Source organism: Sturnus vulgaris, chromosome 2, assembly GCF_052056855.1.
Source record: "Sturnus vulgaris isolate bStuVul1 chromosome 2, bStuVul1.hap1, whole genome shotgun sequence".
Lineage (NCBI taxonomy): Eukaryota > Metazoa > Chordata > Aves > Passeriformes > Sturnidae > Sturnus > Sturnus vulgaris.
This window is the reverse complement of record NC_142244.1, coordinates 100,261,908-100,280,691: the sequence shown is the minus strand read 5'-3', so window position 1 is coordinate 100,280,691 and position 18,784 is coordinate 100,261,908. Positions and strand designations below refer to the sequence as shown.

At 41.7% G+C, this 18,784-nt stretch overlaps 1 protein-coding gene across 2 annotated transcripts in view; it reads left to right on the top strand.

Moving 5' to 3' along the window:
- The window catches only part of ARHGAP6 (Rho GTPase activating protein 6), a 312,268-nt gene that overhangs the window by 152,586 nt on the left and 140,898 nt on the right, over window positions 1-18,784 (top strand). Inside the window, exon 1 of one of the 2 annotated variants that reach the window (XM_014882415.2) lies at window positions 1,473-1,610. The exons of the other annotated variant lie outside the window; for it this stretch is intronic. Within the exon in view, the coding sequence (XP_014737901.2) occupies window positions 1,566-1,610 (45 nt within the window). The 5' untranslated portion in view covers window positions 1,473-1,565. Of the gene's footprint in view, window positions 1-1,472; window positions 1,611-18,784 lie in introns of those variants that run through there. 2 annotated transcript variants of the gene reach the window in all.

Sequence of the window (18,784 nt, the reverse complement as noted above, 5' to 3'; positions counted from 1 at the left end):
TATAGAAGGGAAAAACAGGCACTCAGGGTTTTATTGTTTTACCCTTTTTTCCCGCCTACCTGCCTGGAGATTCTGATGATTTGAAATTTGTTATATAAAGTTTCTTTCTGTTGGGTACTGCTTTCCAATACATGCTCTGCAACTGCTCAAGTATCTACACTGCCTTGTTTTCCAGGAAGGGGAGTAGTACAGATTGTTCACTCGAGAGACAAAAAAGGACTTTATTGGTAAATGCAGAAACTGTGTTCTTTGTTCACGCCAAGTTGACTGTCCATGGGAACACTTAAAGATTATTTCCTCTGCAATAGGGATTAAAATCCAGGGAAGATCCATAACTGGAAGCTTGTTGAGTACAGTACATAAGCATCAGAGCACATAAAAACTTTGGCTCAGCTGTTTAATCTTTCCAGGATGTATTTTGTGTTATTGTACACATTTCTTTTTTGTTTCTCAAAATATCTTTTCCTTTCTCCCTAAAGTAGTGTGCTATCTCTGTTTTGAGATAATGTGATGGGCTAGTAGCCTAGATTGTAGGTTAGAAACAGTAAAACTGATTCATTTCATGTATGTCATGCAGCACTAGAGTAAGGCCACTTCCTCAGAGAATGACTGAGAGTAACTGGGGGGGGGGGAGGTGCTGCCTTTACAAAGATTTGTAAAGAGCATTTAGAAATGATTATAAAGGTGAAAGAGGGCTCAGGAAATCATGTAGCCTGGCCTAGGTTCTGCTTAGGCTATGCTTAGCTGAGGGAGGTTTATACATTTTTAAACACTTCCATTGATGGAATAGTCTCCCTAGGCAAGTCACACAGAAGTCACTACTAATTATATAACACAACAGAATGCAATTTTCCTTCAGAATTTGTTTGATCTTCTACAGTTTCTGTAAAGACACGTTCACGAAATGACGAATAGGCCACTAATAGGTGACATAGCATTTCGCTTTTCAAAGTCTACGTGTTAAAGAATCGTGAGCCAGTTCACCCAAAGCACGCATTGTAAAGCCACGAACAGGAAAGTTATGTTCTATTTGTCCCTGTCTCCTTCACCTTTAGGTCCTGGCCCCAGGTGCTGCCAGGGCCGGTGCGATGTTTGCGCGGGGCTGCGGGACGGGACTGCCGGACCCGCGGCTGCCGGGGCTCGGGGCTCAGGACAGCGCCTGGCCCGGCGGGCCCCGAGCCGCGGCGGGCTCCGCCTGGGACGGCCGGAGCCGGCAACGGAGCCGACAACGGAGCCGCCCGTGCAGGGAGAGCTCGCAGGTGCGCCGGGCCGAGCGCCGCGGGGAGGCACCGGCGCTGGGCGGGAGAACCGAAACCGCCGCCCCTCCGGCAGCGCCGGGAGCCGCCTCCTGCCGCTGCCGCCCGGCCCTACCGAGGGGCTGCCGGCTCCCGCGGCGGGGTGGGGACAGCCGGGGGCGGGCTGCAGGCGGGGTGACGAGGAGGGGCGCCGGGGGCCGGAGGCTGCCGGGCGGGAGCCCAGCGCTGCGGCGGCCGCCGGACGGCAGGTCAGGGTCAGTGCCCAGCGCCGAGCGCAGCGAGCGGCGCCTCCGCCCGCCCGTTCGCGCCATGGGGGACTCGGTGTTCAGCGAGAGGCCGGGGCTGCGCTACGCGGTGAGTGCCGGGGCGGCAAGGGGCCGGGCGCACACGTGTGCCGTGGGGCGGTGGGAGCGTCCGTCCGTCCGTCTGTCCGTCCGTCCGTCCGCACAGGCGTGGAGTCGCGGGTCGGGGGGAGGCGGCTGCAGTCCTGCCCCGGCCAGGACTCTCTGCGCGCAGCCTGCAGGCAAGGCTCCGAGCTGGAGGCTTTCCCCCGCTTTCCTACCTGGGAGTGTCTCGCTTTGCTGGAGATGACATAAAATAACATATATTTTAATTACTAGAGGAGAGGGCGATGCGGTGCCAGCTCGGGGCAGAAGCGGTGGCGGGGCAGCCTCTCTCTCCCGGGGGCAGCGGGGCGCTCCGGCTCGGGGATCCCGGGAGCGCCGAGTCCGCCCCGCTGCCCCTTCTCTGTGCGGGCACTGGGGGTGAGCCCAGCACCCGCACTGCTCTCGGTGGCTGGTTCCGCCACCGCTCCCGCCGCGGGTCACATAATAATACCAGACTTTCTTTAATTTCCTTCACGAGCGCTGGTGCTGTTGAGAAGCCGCTGCACTTCCACCAGCCTTATTAGGAGCATTTTCTCGTTTGCTTCGGCAGGGGGAAAAAAAAAAAAACCCGCGTAAAAACAACCAGCTGCCTCCTCTCCTGAAGTCATAAATAAACTCCAGCACGAGTAATAGCATGCGAGGGCTGGTGCCGCTCTCGTTTGCACTCATGTCAGTGATGAATAATTTTATTGCTGTTGTTAAAAGTTGTGTGGGAATTGTCAGTCGGAGCAGGCTTGCTTCACTGGTCCTCGGAGCACGGGTGCTGGATTGGCGGGATGGGCTGATGGATTTCTAAGTGTATCAATTACAGGATGCACTGCTATGTGTTTTGTTTTTTTTACTTGCTTCACTTTGATTTCTTCTGTATTGGACATGAAATGAAACATCTTTTCAAACACTTTTATTTTTTAAAACGTTGTGTAGACAATTTGGAAGAGACTGCTTGGGTTTTTTTGGGCAGCAGGGTTTAATGTCTGTCTCTGTACGTACTTTTATACTTACTCAACTATAGGTGTTAGTGCATTCAGCTTCTGTAATAATACGAGTTTTTAGAGGTAATGGTAAGTCAGATAAGTAGTTAATAGAAACAAATACCTCTGGTACTATGTATGAGGAGTGATAGTGCTTTCACCAGGAATCTAGTCATCATACATCAAACAAATTGGAACCACTTCTTTCAATAGGGTAATGGTGCTGTGAGTATTTCGATGCGTGGAGACCACTGCCAGTCATGTCACGTGCTAGCACCATGAAACTTTTATTACTTCCTGTGATTGTGCTTGTCAGTCTACCATTAACTACGAGTTGCAAACACATTATTGTTTCTGTCAGTTGGGTATCAGTCCTGTTTCGTGCCCAGAGACAGCAGCAGGTAGTGCATTCAATTCAGGACAGCAGGCATGCAAGGGAAAAAGGATGGCCATCCTTATTGGGTGACCATTATTCCTTTAGCAAAACTCCTACTCTTTGATTGTTGTGTATTGCAGCAAAAGGGAAACTGCACACCTAAGAATGAAACTTCATACAGTTATATCTTGGAAGTAAGTGACATTTGTAGTTGATATTGCTGGTTTGCCTGGAGAATAGGGGTCTGGATGCAGTGCATTATCCATGCATAGACTTACCATGGAGTCTGTGAAAAACCTAGATGAGAAGAAAAGCATGTTGACTTGATGATGAGCAAAGACTGTAGAGCTTTCTTGTATTGAGACCTTAGTAATTATGGCTTAAATGTAGCGAAGTACCATTCTCATTAAGTAATTGCGTGGTGTAAATACAAATCAAGTTCTTGGATTGTTTTGATAACTGTGAAATAAAAATTATGCAGTGTTATAGCATTTAATAGCGATTAATTTATTGGCAGAAGAAATTATAGTGATTTCTGTGGTGAGCTTCTCTTTTGATTTTCAGGACTGATAATTAAAGTTTCATGGCTTTCATCAAAGGAGGCATCTGCACTAGCATCCTTGTTCCTATCAGCAGTGTGCTTTTGAAGGAAGTCTCCCAGTCTTCCCCATTTGTGTGCTTTGCTTCATGTCTCGGGTTGGTTGGAGCACGGGAAACAGCATTTGTTCAGGTGGTGCTGAACTGGGGAATGTGCTCCTGGTGCTTCCCAGAGCTTGGAGGGTATTTGAGTCTCAGGACCAAGCTAGAGTCAACTAAACTTGGAAAATTCGTTTTGTTTGGACATTCGATCTGCTGTACCAGCCCCTGAGCTCTGCAGTGTGCTGCAGCCAGTGCAGCACAATAATGTAGCCATAAATCAACAATAAATCAACAGGGATGGATGACACTGTGATTCTGAGGCTTCCTAGTGTGTTTGCAAGCATAGCTTATGCAAACACAGACTTAATAGCTTAAGACTGTTATGTCAGTGGGTATGATCACATCACCTATAGCACATTGGATCCTCTGTGTGTGTTAAGTGAGACTGGGATGACTGATAATTACGTCACAACTCCATTTTGAACTCGGCATTGGTGTTGACTTACCAAAAAACTCCACTAGGCAAAGAGGTAATTTTAATAAGCTGAAACATTGTTTTCAGTGAAAAATAAATTAAAAGAAACCAGCCAGTTAAAAATGAATAAAAATATATTATTAAAAGAGGAGGTGTAAAAAAAAAAAACCAAAAACAAAACAAACCAAGAAAAACAAACCAAAATGCAGATTGAGAGACAGTTACACTTGCATTAGATCACAGAAATTTTTTTCCTCCTAATATCTTTTCACTAGTTCAAAGACCTCTTCTCCCTTTCTCATATGTTTATATGACATTTTTATTAAAAGTTGCAGAAAGGTAAATAATATCTCATTCTTGATGTATGTTGCCTAGCCAAACTGTACCCTTTAATTTTTAGACATGGGTTAGTTTTACCTGCCTACTAATCATCTGGCTGAATTACTCTGAATTAAAAGCTCTTTTTGGTATCATGGTGTTTGCAACTGCTACTAAAATCTCCAAATGTTCCAGGAACAGTTTTCATATAGTTTTATTAAAAGGGATGGTCACCATCCTGACTTGGGATTTCTTTCTGTTTGTTACTACATTATTTTCTTTTTTTTGTTTTCCCATCGTAGTAGCTTTATGGGAAAACTAAAAAGTTGCTTCATATATTTTGGCTAAAACACCAAGGAGATTCATTGGTTACTTGAGATGTAGAGTTTTTTTATGTAACAAAAAGACTCAAAACAGCCTCAGCTCTTGCCCAATCAACCGGCCCCTCAGTGGTTCAAAGCAGGAAGCTTGGAGAATGATCTGGTTTGGATATAGCCATTTTAATCTTAGTGTAATATCTTTAATCTTGTTTTGTCTTGAAACATTTACCAGAAAGGACTTCCCTCAAGGGAAAGGACATTTTACCCTGGTGAGGAAACTCTGGCTGTCTTTCACCAGGGAATATGAGAAAATGGGGAGGAGCTGGGATTTGGAAGTGGCTGCCATGACTAGAGGGGTACCTTGGGGAATTAATCTGAGGGGAAGATCTGAGACTTTCTTAGGGCCAAAAAATTGAGTGTTCTGGCATCCAGAGTGGAAGGGATGTACGAGTCTCTGAATAACACAACTTTGAGTTGGTTTAAGCTTCTGAATCTATTGCTGATAATGATGTCACCTCAAATTCAGACATTGGAGAGTATTTTGAGAAAAGAAGGGGTTTTTCCCAGCCTCCAGAAGTGTTTGGGGCATTATATTGTTTATTATACAATATTACAATATTATATTGTTTGCTCAGCCTGTGCCCAGCTGACCCCTTGCTGGGGTGATAGGCAGACTTGTTGCTCACTCTTTAGTGTCTAAAATCCATGAGTCTGCATGGAAGGATGGAGAAAACAAAAGAGAGAGTTTGCGTGGGAAACTATGACACCAGCAAACCTCCTGCTTTCTGTAGCACAGAGAGAGTAAAAAGAGGAAAATAGACATTTTCCTCCAATATTCCAGTTGTAGTAATGCTAACTGTACCTCATAAGAATTAGATATTGGAGTAATTCAAGGTAGAGTAGCGAGATTGGTGGTGATGCTGTAAAACTGTAAACTGGAACTGGAAAAATCTCTTTGTGAGGAGGACCCAAGCACTGACATCCTCCTGTGGGCTTGCTTGTGTTTTGCAAGAATCCACTTTTAAAGACAGTTGCTTGTGTTTCTGATTTCAGGATACGTTGCCTCATGACTTGAGCCTTCAGCCACTCATGGTTTTTAACAACAAACTTACATGCCACAAGCAGACCACATTTGTTACCATAATTGTAGGAAATCCTGCAAGTAATTTCTCTTACTGGACTAATAAGTGTGCTGCCTTCACCTAGACCATTTGACTGGTTTCTCTCTTTTCCTCATGGGCTTGCCAGCAAGAAACAGCACAGGACCAGGCTGGGCCAGTGTGCATCCAGATCAATCATAATGTATTTTTGTACTTAGATTTGGTGAGGTTAAGGACAGGCTGTGGGCTGGAGAGTAAGTTCCTGCCCACCAAAAAATCTTAAGCATCTCTACTTCACAAAAGATAGCTGCTTATTTTCTCCAACCCTGAATACTCACAAGCACAGTTAACTTTTTCAGGAAGTTTAATTGCTCTGTAGGTGTTGTTTACAAATTAGGAAAATTTGAAGAAAACTGTAAAATTCACCAAATAAGCAAGCTACAGAAGAGGCAATTAAGCAGTAGAGGAATAGTTAAATGTCAGATTTCTGGCATCTGATTCTTGATTTGTCAAGGACTTATCTCACCTTATGCATGTTGGATTTTTTGGAAGGAGGAATATGATTTCTGATGGCTGTTGAGCCCAGTGCTTCATTCTTCGTTTGGGTGAAATTCCCAGTGACAGTGTTGACTCATGATTACACTTCTGCAACATTTGAAAGTGCTTTTATTGCTAATCTCTAAAGAGCATATATAAATATAGGAAGTGAGCACTCTTTGTCACTCAGTATGAGCACCAAGGCCAGGCTTTGATTGGGATTGATGGAATCTGAAGTGAGTCCAGCTTTTTTTTTTATCTGCTATGCAAAGTGGCCATAAGTTAACACCAAAGAGCTGAAATCCAGGGAAGACAGGAAGCAAGGGGTCACGTGTGTCGCAAGTTTTAAAAAAGTTACATGAAGCAGATTTCCATTCTGATCAGATTCTATTTTTTTACAGCTCTTGAACACCTCATGTATTCCAGGAGCTCTTCACTGGCATGTGGATATCAATATTCTTCCTCTCATGTGTAGGAGAAAGATGGGGAGCAGATCAGGTTGAGTTGGGCAGGACTTGCTAGGTTAGGTGCAGAGCCACACTGATGTGGTTTTATTAGTCTGCTCCCAGATACTGTGCAGGAATATAAGTGGCCTAAAGTATGGAGAAAGTGGCCATCCTGTGTATAGACAGCAGGAATTAAAGCTTCCCTTTATTCTGTTTCTCTGTCTCTAGCATAATGTCCCTGCAGAGCAATTACAGTTCTTGTAATAGGACTTACAAAGATGCTGTTTAATGAAACTCCCACGTGAGTGGATCTTCGGGTTTCTCTTCAGAGGGGCACACGATCAGCAGGCTCAGATGTGGTGCTGTGCTTCCCCAGGAAGGTTAGTGCTGATTCTGCTTCTCCAGGAGAAGATTGAATCAACTAGCACTAGTCCTTTGCAAAGCATCAGGATGAGGTTTCAGGCTCAGGTCTGCCTGAGCAGCAAGGTCATGCGTGGCTAAAATCAGCAACCTGTGCCTGGAATGAAGGTTAGCCGTGTAGATGAAGTACAAGATGAGGATTTCAGTCTCTGTTATGTCCTTTTTTGGTGATTTTTGAGCAAGGCTCTTCTCTGGTACTTTTAAATTTTTTTTTTCTTCCCTTGTGGAAATACTTCTCTTCCTAAAAGAACCTGTGTGAGGAAACATGTGCTAGCCTTTAGAGATTGGTTGGTGGTGTGAATACAGAACTACCCTGAAGTAAAAATGTTGAACTCCGCCTAGTCAATATTCTCCACACAAGCTGATGGTTTGTATTTCAGTTCTGTTTTCCAGAAGTTTTTTGAAATTTGCAGATGTGTCTTCACACTTCTTTCAGCCTGAAGAGTGAAGTAAATGGAAGATGATTGAGGTCACAGATATATTTAGATAGTTGGTTCTACTTTTATTTATCTTCAGTTGCAAATTAGTTACCTTTTATGCACAAATGTGAAGAACTGTGAAGAAGGAGATTTACTTACTCAAGAGATTTGTTTCTGTGGAGTTATATATAGTAAAGTAGTTTTGCTGGCTACGGCTCCTCAAAATTTCATATATATTTAGAATTTAAATCTCAAATGAAAATGACACCTAAGGAATAATCTGGTTTACATGTCATCATATAAGCAGAGGTTTTTGAACTTATTTGATTTGTCTCCTAAGGACCTCTGTTGTTCACTAAGTGGTATTTTCTGTGCAAGGTGTGTTTGCTGCAGTTGTTCTAATGGAACACCTGTACCTGCAGCAGAAATACAGCTGAACTCTTCGTGACTTGGAAAAGATGTACTCAGAGTTCAAATTCTACACTATTGCTGCTTCTCTATGACATTTGAGAATATAAAAAGACATTTCACTCCACGGAGTGAAACGGCTTTTTCTTGTCCAGGGAATAAAGGAGGTCTGCATGCATTGCATTGCTTACAAAAAGAATCTGACAGCCTTTCTGTAGCATGCCTTGGCTGACAAATCCACTGACAAGTCCACATGGTTCACATTAAGTTTCTCTAAAAGGGTGTCAGATCTTAGTGCTCCCTTGGGAGATACCTGGATCTTATCAGACATGGCTGACTCAAAAAGAAAAGTAAGTAATGTTTTTTCTTTCTAAGGCTTACTGTCTAAGTGTTATTGATAGTTCATATTTAAAAGGATTTTCTGAATACATCCTCTACTAAATCAAAAAAATGTTATGAATTATGATGGGAAGTTGAATATTACAGCAGTACTTAAAGAGACTGTATTTAGTGTTCAGTTGCCAAGGGCAACCTAAGTAAAATTTGGGTTTTTCAGGCTGTGGTGCCCTCAGGTATGCAGGAAGAGTAAATGCTGATCTTAACTACCTGCAGGATAGTCTGCTGCTATTTCATACTTGGATGCTTTACATTTTTGAAGAAGGTGATTGAAGCTGTGGAAATTGTACTGGAGACTGTTGATATTTCACCATATAACTGAATTGTTTACTTCCAAATAATATCTCATACTTTTGTGCATTAGTTTATATGAATCTGATTACTGATCCTTTTTGCTGAGCTGCCATGAAGATAGATGTTCCTATGATTTTATAACTAGTACAGTTCTATGTAATTATAGTAGGTTAGAGGCAGTCTTCACACTGTTTACTGTAGATGATAAATTTCTTTGAAATCAAGCATTTTGTATAAGTAACACCCAAACTTTGGCCTGGGTGTCTTATCTCCTGAAACTTGCTGTTGTTTTCTTTTGATGTTGATAAAGGTATAATATTTGAAAAGTTTTAAGTATTTACAAAGTCAGTTGTGTTGTTTGGGGTGTCAGATTTGATGCATAGACCTAAATTAAATGGTGTTTAATGATGACTATTTTTCCCTCTTTCCTGTTAGTTTTTAAAAGGTCCTGTTACACTCATCTATACGTGACTTGGCGTATGGATTCAGTATCCTTGCTGGCTGAAATTCTCATTTGTGTGATTACTGTATTTTTTCCAGTCTGGTCCTATTAATAAATATCCTGAGTCTTGCAAAGCACTTTGTTTAAACACAAGCTGTGGAAAAGTAACTAAAGATCATTGTTTGATTAAGCTTGCTTAAAAACTTGGAAATGTATTTCTGCTTTCAAGATGGGTTTTGAATGAACATAGTATGTAGAGTTCTCTGTACAAAAACCAAAGTAAACCCGTAAACAAATTGTGCTGGAAGAAAACCATAGGTAGTTGCAGCCTGGTCCTGTTCCTGCTGAAATATGTCCCAGCTCTTGAAACAGATGTGGAGTCCAGCTTTGTGCAGAGGCCACACCCTCCGTTTCCCTTGGCAAATTGTCTCACATTCCAGCGACCCTCCAGATGAAACATCCTTTAATTGGTAGTGTGGCCTTAAATGTTTATCTTTTTCTTCTGTGGTAAATTGTTCTTGTCCTGTATCACTGCAGGCTGTCATTAATATTTGCATACTGTTATTATGTATCCCTTTAAATGTCAGGTTTTGTAGCTGCACATATTGAATGCTGGAAGTATTCCCAATTTCTGTGAAAGTTATCTTAAGTAAAAATGAGTGATTTATTTTACTGCAGAGTATGGCACTGAGGAACTTGTGGTAGAATGTCAGAGGGGTTTTTTGTTTGCAAGCAGAGATCTCTATGAGTAATTGAGGAACCCCCTGATGAGCTGGTTGCTGCCTCTCCCACATGCCTGTTTCTGTGGTCTCCTGTGCACTCAGTGCTTTCATTGCCAACCTCACAGCCCGTTCTGGCCTCTGAGCACATCTGCACAAATGGTAGGAGCAGGTGGCAGGAGCAAAAGTACAGGGCTTGGCTTTTGACTGGAGGGTGCATGTCTGTCAGAGTTGTAGCTGCTGCATCTCTTACTTCCTGTGGTGTCTGCAGTGTCTTGCACAAGTAGAGGTAGCAGCAGTGACCAGGGGGTTTTGCTTCAACCCATGAGCAGCACGCAGGATGCAGTGTTCAGGTCTCATATCTCAGTGGTGGGTTTTCACTGGAGAGATGCATGTGCATATCTCTCAGCATTATTTGGGTGACAGGCAGCACATTCTAACACCTCTGTTCAGCTCAGGAGCAGGGGAGCTGCTGACCCTTGTTCTTGTAACCTGAAAAGCTGAATTACCTGAGCTGGCTGTTGGAGGAACAGGGGAGTGACTGCCAGTGACACGGAACTGTGAGCAGCTGAGAATTGCACCCCCCGCTCCCAGTTGTACGTGATGGACACAAGCTTCAGTTCTCCCAAAAAACTACAACGTCACACGAGTGCATGAGTCAATCCAGCTGTCATCATGACCTGGTAGTTTTGGATTTAAAGCCACTGGGCTTTCCAGAGGCAGTTCACAGTCCTTCAGCAGCAAATGAACTCCTGCTCAGTTGTGACTCAGGGCACACAGTGTTATCTTTTGGGCAAGGATCTTGCTGCTGCATCACTCTGGGCTGCTTTGTTTTCTTGTGTCTGAATAAGCTGCAATTGGACACTATGGCTGGAAGAAAGGAAGTTGCTAGTGAGCTTTGTTTTCAGAGTTATTGAGGACTGATAATATGAATGTCTATAAATATTTGTGTGGTTTTTTTATTTTGCATGTCTCACCCTGAAATGTATTCACAAGGTCTCATTTAGATTGATGTAGATCTGAAATTCAGTGTAACGCCACAGGAGAATGGACTAATTAAATGGAAATTTTTGAGCTTTATTGCCCCTTACCTGTCTTCTTCCAGAATGCATCAGCATTTTAGACAAGATTTTCCATGCATGAATGCATAGCTCATGTGAAGCAATGTCAAATTCTATATTTTAGGAATTTAAGATGATAAAAATGTTGCAAGAGGGTAGACTTAACCTCTGTCAGAAATACAGAGGAGAAAGAGGATAAAAAGAGCAAACTGTGCAGTCCTTTGTACATTGTACATTACTCTGTCAAATGTTTTTGTTACTTTATTGTAACATGGAGAGTTGCTTACATTTATTTACAAGAGAGATACTCTCTTTTTTTGGATGCTGATCAGCTGATGATTTCCCTTCTGGCTAGCTGTATTTTTTGGGGGGAGACATTCTCCCTGCTGTGAGTTCTCTGATGAACTGTAGTTGTCCCACTACAGGTGATTCATGGCTTTGGAAGTGGTCCTTGCAAATCTTTATTTTCTGATAGCACTGTAGTCTTGAAAGCATTCCTTTATATGAGAAATTTGAGAGTCTCCAGTTACTGAGTCTTTCTGCACAATTTTGGATAGCTTGTTGTCAGTGGTGCTGAATTATATATTTTACTTCCAGAGAGTATACATAATGGCTGGAGAGTATTTAAATCCTTCAGTACTGGAACAGCATTTCTGGCCATAAGTTAAAATTGCCATAGTGCCTGCTGTCTCTAAATTAGGCTGAACTCGTGTCAAGACTGTGGCCCTTGCTACAGTGGTATGACTTTAATTTTTTCAATACTGTGTGTCACACCAATTTGTATCATTTTTCCTTTCTGCACTTCCATCATCCATTTATAGTAATTTCATTATATATTTGTATTGGTGCAGGCTTTCTCAAACCCAGGTAAGCAAGAGCTATTTTTATACCTTTAACTATGTCATAAGGGCCTTTAGTCATCTTCTGTGAAGCGATGGGAAAAAATTACTTGGCTGATTTTCAAATTTATTGTCTTTCAGCAACTTTGAGGTCTGTACAGCTGAATTTGAAAAGATGCCTTTACTAGGAGTCAGCCCTGTTCATCTGGCCAGCTGAGGCATCAGGCTGTGGCTTTTTTTCTTTCTCATGTATGGTGTTGCCAGATAATACCCAGTAATTGTTGCTGTGCAGCAGAATGATTTTATGCTGTTGCAAATCCTTTTCTCTCAGCAAGACTAAAAAAGGTGAAGGGGACTGTGTTTCTGCTGTACCTTAAATAAAGAGTAACTAAAATGCACACACGGAGAAAATCTGATGAGTAGCAAGCTGTTGTTGTTTTTGTTTTTTTTTTTCTCTCTCTTCAGCATAACCCCAAAGTATTTTACAAGAAATGTTGTTGTCAGGAAGTCCTTAACAATTTTTATATATGCCTGCAAATAGAGTGCCTGTTCCTTTAGCTACGTGTAATATTAAGCAGAGTTTACTTATATCTTACTATATATTGTACTAGTTGTTTAAATGACTTGCCCTTTATGTGGAATTCATGCCTGAAATTCCAGCTGAAGAAATATCATTGAATTCCTTTCCTTTACTATCATGTTTCTGATGATGTTTTTTTATCTATTGCTTATTTTAAAGTTCTCTTAAATTCTTTCTCTTGCAGGAAAGTGAGAAAATGAACCATCATGAAATACAGATGCTCTATAGATCATGCACAACAATTTTTAATGAAAATGCTGTGCAGAGCACATTTATCAGCCTAACTCATTCTGTATTATTTTTGGTGGAATATTTACACTTATATAAATAACTTTCTACATCTTTTGGTGTTAAACACCGTACATTGGCTGTTAATAACTGTTTACTTAAATGTGTGAGGCTTTGCAGATTAGAGTGTCCCTTTCACCAAAAGTCACAGGAAATAACAAGTTTTTTCACTTCTCCCAAGTGATGTGTGTAATTTTGTAACACACATTCTCCCAGGACAGGGTTGTTAGAGCTCAGATCTTCATGCTGTTACCATTTGTCAATTATATTTCCTTTAATTTTTCTGATGTCGTTTTGCAAGGTAGGGCTTTGGTTTGAACCCTTCAAATTCAAATGAAGACCTTCAGCTGCAAAGATGTAGAAGACTGATGTTAAAACGACTCTCTTTGTTTTTCCCCTTGTCTTGTATGGACTGTCATTGCATTGTACGTGTTGAGACACTTGCTGGTTTGATTTCGTGTCTAACACTATTCCTCTCCTAAGGATGCAAGGCCAGGCTAAGTCAAGGTTTCATTTTACATGGACAAATGTAATCTTTAATTGTTTTCTTTCCAGTATGTATTACTGAAGTCTTCTGAAATGGTGCATCTCTGCTCCTGAGGTCTGGTGTAAAACAAACTTCAAAACTGAAAGCAGATTTCAGTCACAGCTTCTGAAAATCCCAGCAGTTGCATGGCTGCTTGACAAGGGGTGAGGCTGATTCCAGTGTTTATGAAGCCAGATTTGTAAACTGACAGGAGCAGAGTTTGTACATAGCTTGTTCTGTAAAGTGCTTAATGCATTTTGGTGCATTTAGAAGTAATAATGTGTAATAGAGTGTGTACGTATGTCCTTGGTTTTCACAAATAATCTTGTTATGTTCTTGGTGATTCATCTCGCTGTTTTCCCCTTGAAGCTTTTTTCCCCACTAATGGTAATACTACTCAGTTTTCTGTTAACTCAGTAGAATTTCTATTTATCTATTAAGAATGGAAAACCAAGGGGGAAAAGGGGAGGTCACATTTCTTCTGGGATGAGTTACCATGAGGAATTAATGTCTTGATATTTTGCCTAAACTGTCCTCTAGCTATCTTTGTGGATCCCTTTTAAAGCAAACTCGAATGCAGCTTTAACAAGGTGATTGGAGCAAGGCAAAAATAAATATTCTGACTCACAACAATGTGTATTTAGGTGTTTAGACATAGATTTAACTCTAAGTGCAATTTCTCAATCTGGCTCCAGATAAGCAGACAAAGAAACAGACATTTAATCAGGCAAATGAGGTTGCTTTTATGTGAGCTTTCTTTGCATCTCCTCAAGGCTTCCCTGCTTGAAGTAGAAGTGGGTAAATGAATGGCTCCGTATTCCCTGTCACTCATTATAATTGTGTTTTATGATGCAAATTCTTTACATTTGGGAGTTCTTTTTGTCCATGTTGAGCCACACGTGGTTCAGATACTCCCAGCCTTACGAGTGGTGCCTTCAGCCTAAGTGATGGTTATAAATAAACAAATACAGTGAAGACTGAAGATCAGGAGTACCCTGACCTGCTCAGAGATACAGGACTGTTCACATTTGTTTCAGACAAGAGAAGTAATGTGGTGTTTGGGTGGGCATTGTAGATACAGTCCTAGGGATGGTGTAGCTGGATGTGCTCCCGAGCTCCATCCTTGCTGGCAGCTGCTGTAGGATCACTGCCCCTTCAACCAGTGTTTGGTGCATGCCCTGTCTGAGTAACACTTTAAAAGAATTCTTGTACAGAAACTGTGTTGACACTCACAAAAGGGCTGAAAAAATACCCTCGTCCTCCAGTGTTCAGTGGATGCTGAGTCTTGTCAACTACTTACAGTGTCTTGGTTTCATCAGTCTTGGGGGTTGATAGCTCCCCCAGACTTCAGCTGCAGTTTTTGTTTGCTCACTGAAGCATCAGCATCACTGAAGAGCAGCACTTAGGACTGAATTGCACATTCATATCAACAGCCCTGCTGTCATACCCCTGTAAGTGAAGGCCAAACCATCATGGTTATCAAGGAGCAATGCTCCAAAGATGTTTCTTTGAGGAAGAGAAGATCCTTGTAACCACAAGCTTGTCTGCTTTCTATCTTTCTCTTTTGTTACGTGCATTACAATGTATTAGTTGCGGGTGGTTTTTTTTATACTGTTCTTGTATTCTCTGCTGGAATTACTCACTTCCCATTATCCACAAGATTACCCCATCACCACATCACAGTTGGTTTTTAACAAAAGGCATTGGTATCAATGGCCACCACATGGGAGGAGCGAGCAAGGCTTGCTGCTTGGCCTCCTGAGATTGTAACAAATCTTGTTCACACCTACTACAAGATGCTTAAATTACTGTGCCAAAACAAAGTTCAGCTATCCATTTAAAAATGTTTCCTTTATGAGTACAGTAATTTCTTGTATCTTATAAAACAGAGAGCAGCATGCCATGTTCTGATGCAAGCTTAGATTTACTGTTCTAAAGCCCAATTTTGAGTCTGGACTGTTTAGGTATATTCAGTGTTGGTATTCTTGAAACCTCACCTGTGAGTTTTGCACAATTATTTCTCAGAATTACTTTTCCTTAAAAATCTTCTCTTTCCAGTGTTAACTTTCATCGAATAAAAAGAATAAGAAGAAAGAAGAAAAGAGTTGCAGTTTTGACAGGAGCAGCAGTAATTGTGTCAGTTGTGGAAATGCACAATATACCAACTTGGAGAAAAAGGGAAGGGCCCAGATCCATGCATTAGTGAAGCAGAGGTGAACCTGCTGTAATTACACTGAATCACTTTTACTTGTCGCTGTGCTTGCAGGAGGGTGCCTCTTTTACAGCACATAGACTGGATCTGAGACATAAAAATAATTAATCAGAAGTTTCTGAGGTCTTTTATTAGTTTTGACAGCCTGCTTTCTGGTGCTTTATTTTGATGCTCACATATGTTTTCTCTTCTTTGGGACCAAACTATGTCTGCCACTTAGCCTTATTCTAGGAGGGTTATGTGTGACCATCCTACCTCTTAATCATGGATTTCTTATAGTTGTGTCAGGAGTGTTTGGTAGCCGTCCTGCTCACTTACACTTTCCATAGGCTTATATGTATGTAGTCTTAAATGTATTTAAATTACTTCTCAAATGACCTCTGAAACATGTACCTCGAGTCTTAGTAAATCTTTGTAGGTTTGGGCATCAAGGAAAATAGGAGGGGAAAAGACAAAGAAAGAATAGCTTTTCTGGAGCTCCCTTCAGCATGTGCATGTTCCCCATTGCTTTGGTACACATCTTCCTCCCATTTGTAGTAGGTTTAGATTGTTTTTATATTGTCCACTTTACTCTGTTTCCTGGAGACTCATGCAATTTAGCACTGCAGAGGGACGGGAGGAAATGATCTCTAGACTGACTCTATTAATTATTGTTCTCCTGAGAATCTGCTGCTTCTTCAAAGAGAATGGCAATAGGAAAGAGATAAAAAGCACTCTGGAAACATGCTAGTGCAATTATTGCTTACACGTCTGGAAATTAGGGGACTGATCCTTTCCATGAAGGTTTCAAAGAAGCATATTTATTCTGCTTTATTGTTACTTTTTATAAGAAAAGCAGTCTTTGAGCCTGTAACTCTTTATAATTGCTTGAAACTGGAAAGTGATTTCTTAGGAAGGAAAATACTTGAAGATTTAGTAGAATTCACCTTGGCCAATATCTCAGAATGTAAGATGTGGAGGATCTCCTGAGTTGTGCATCCCTGCCCCTTATTGTTGCACACAGCTATGTGTAATCTCATAGACAAACACAGCAGGGTCTGTGTCTCAGAAGCTGGATGGTTTTTCCAGTTCACTCCTTCAGCTCTTCCAGAACCCTGTGACCAACTTTTCATATTGACCTAAATGTATTCTTGGGGCAGCATGAATATGACCTTTTAGTTGAAACTGCCCTTTTGCTGGCCTGTTAGTTATCCAAGATTTCCTTCCTTCATTTTGTTTTGCCTGCAGAAGGGATGCTGGCTCTGCTGTGAGGGACACCTTTTTTCTGTGTCTCTGCCTAGAAATTGTCCTCTGCATTTGTTGCCTTCTTCAGGGATGAACTTCACGCACAGTGAGGAAAAAAATGTGAGAGCAGAGTGACAGAAGCTCATTTCATGGCCTGAAGTCAAAGGGAAAATGTCCTCTGTCATGATCCCTTCCTCACCCCAACTATAAATGGAGCAGCTTAGCAGCTGACATCAACGTTGCAGTGTTCTTCATTTAGATAATACTGCCCTTGGCAACTTTTTCAGCTCATGGCTTTACTTTTTTTTTTCCTTTTTATTGCCCATCTTTTAAATAATTGTCTTAATCAACTTTATTCTGCACTTCCTTAGTTAGGAAGGATCATCCTCTCAGGGACTGAGATCTGCTGCCTCTGCAGGCAGAGGAGAAGAGGGACATACCTCATCTTTCTCATTCTGCTGGAGTTTCTCTTGAAATGTGTTTGTGCTTGGTTTTGGGGACAAAAAAGGGAGAGGTGGAATTGGGAGATAGCAAACTGAAGATAATGGGGGACGAAGAGGAGGAGAAAAGTACAGATGAGAGAGAGAAAGGCGTGGATGAGGTGAGCTGGCTGCTGGTGAGTCTGGCAGCCAGCTCACAGTCCAAGCACAGATCATCCCTTGCAGCTGCTGCAGCCCCCTGGCTTCTGCCACTGTCTGTGGCATGGCCCAGGGGCTATAAAAACTCCTGGCACTTGGACTAGCAGCTGTGGAAGAAGCTCCTAGGTGTGTCCCTGCCACATTAAACCACAGTAGGTGAAGCAAACATTCCTTACAGTGGGCAAACCCTCTGCTCATAGGCACAGATTCCTTTTGTTTGCACCACTACTCCTGTGACAGTAACTCATTCTTGTATGGATAGCTTAATCTGGAGGAAACCTCCAACTTCTACATTTCACCATCAGTGCTTACAGATACATTCTCAATTGCCTAGAACTTAGGTGTTTGACAAAGATGACCTCACCAACTTAAAAGAAATAATGTGAACTTTTTCAGTCCTCTTCCTAACGAATTCATTTCAGTGGTGCTATTCTTTCTGTTTTGCCAAACTTTTGAAAACAGAAAACATAAGACTAAAAAGTCAGAACAGTACATGCTTTTTAAAGAGACTCTACTGTGAACCTATTTATTTTTAAAATTAAATGTATTTTTTACAAATTCATATTGACTTTTTTCCTCTCTTACATGGCTTCTCTTAGGATTTAGGATCATTATCTTGTGCTAAGCAGTGGCTCTTTGTGCAGGCTTACCAGAGATATATTGCATTTTCTGGGGAAATATAATCCATACTTGTGCAATTTTATGGGTGACATTACATTAAGTAAAGGTATTTTTTTGCTTGTTGTGAATCTGAATGGGGTAAAGGATGAACAGATCTATGGATGCCTCATTGTTTAAGTGTGCCAGCTCTCTCCTACGTAATTTTCCTCCAGGGCTGTAAAGTTTTAGTAGCACTTAGCAAAATGTTAAAAGGAAATATATGCCAGTATGATTTTAAGGACAGCATAAGGCATTTGGAAGTGGTGACTCATGCAAAGTGTTAATAAATACAACTGCACTCAAGTACTTAGAGCTGCCCTTGTTACACTACAAAGGTGAGAGGTGCTTCTGAAATGCCAAATTTAGAATAAATTGTCTTCAAACTTGTCCTTCTGTAAACATATGTCTAATAATGATAAAAATCTTCTGTTAAGTCAGACTGGCTAATTCTATCACATTTTTTGATAGAAGGGATCCACAAACTTAAGGAGTTTTAAAAACCATGGCAAGGTTTACAAATTTTTAAATTTTTCTGTAATAAGTGTTACTTTAAAAATGGATTCTGGGTGAATTTTTTATGAAGTACACCCCAGTGTTAGTTGTGCTTCCCAGCCTGTTCACACAATGCCAGGATGGCCTGGCAGTGGTGAGAAGGTTATCCCAGTTGCTGGTTGCCTGGAAGGCCTCCTGGTTGATGGGGTGGACAAGTGCTCAGGTCCCTGCTCTTGTCCTGTTTTACCTTACCTGGGCAGGTTTGAGATGTGAGGTGGGATTAGGGGTCTGCTGTAGATGCCAAGTTCAGCTTTTGTGTAGAAGTCAATGTTGCTAGAGAAG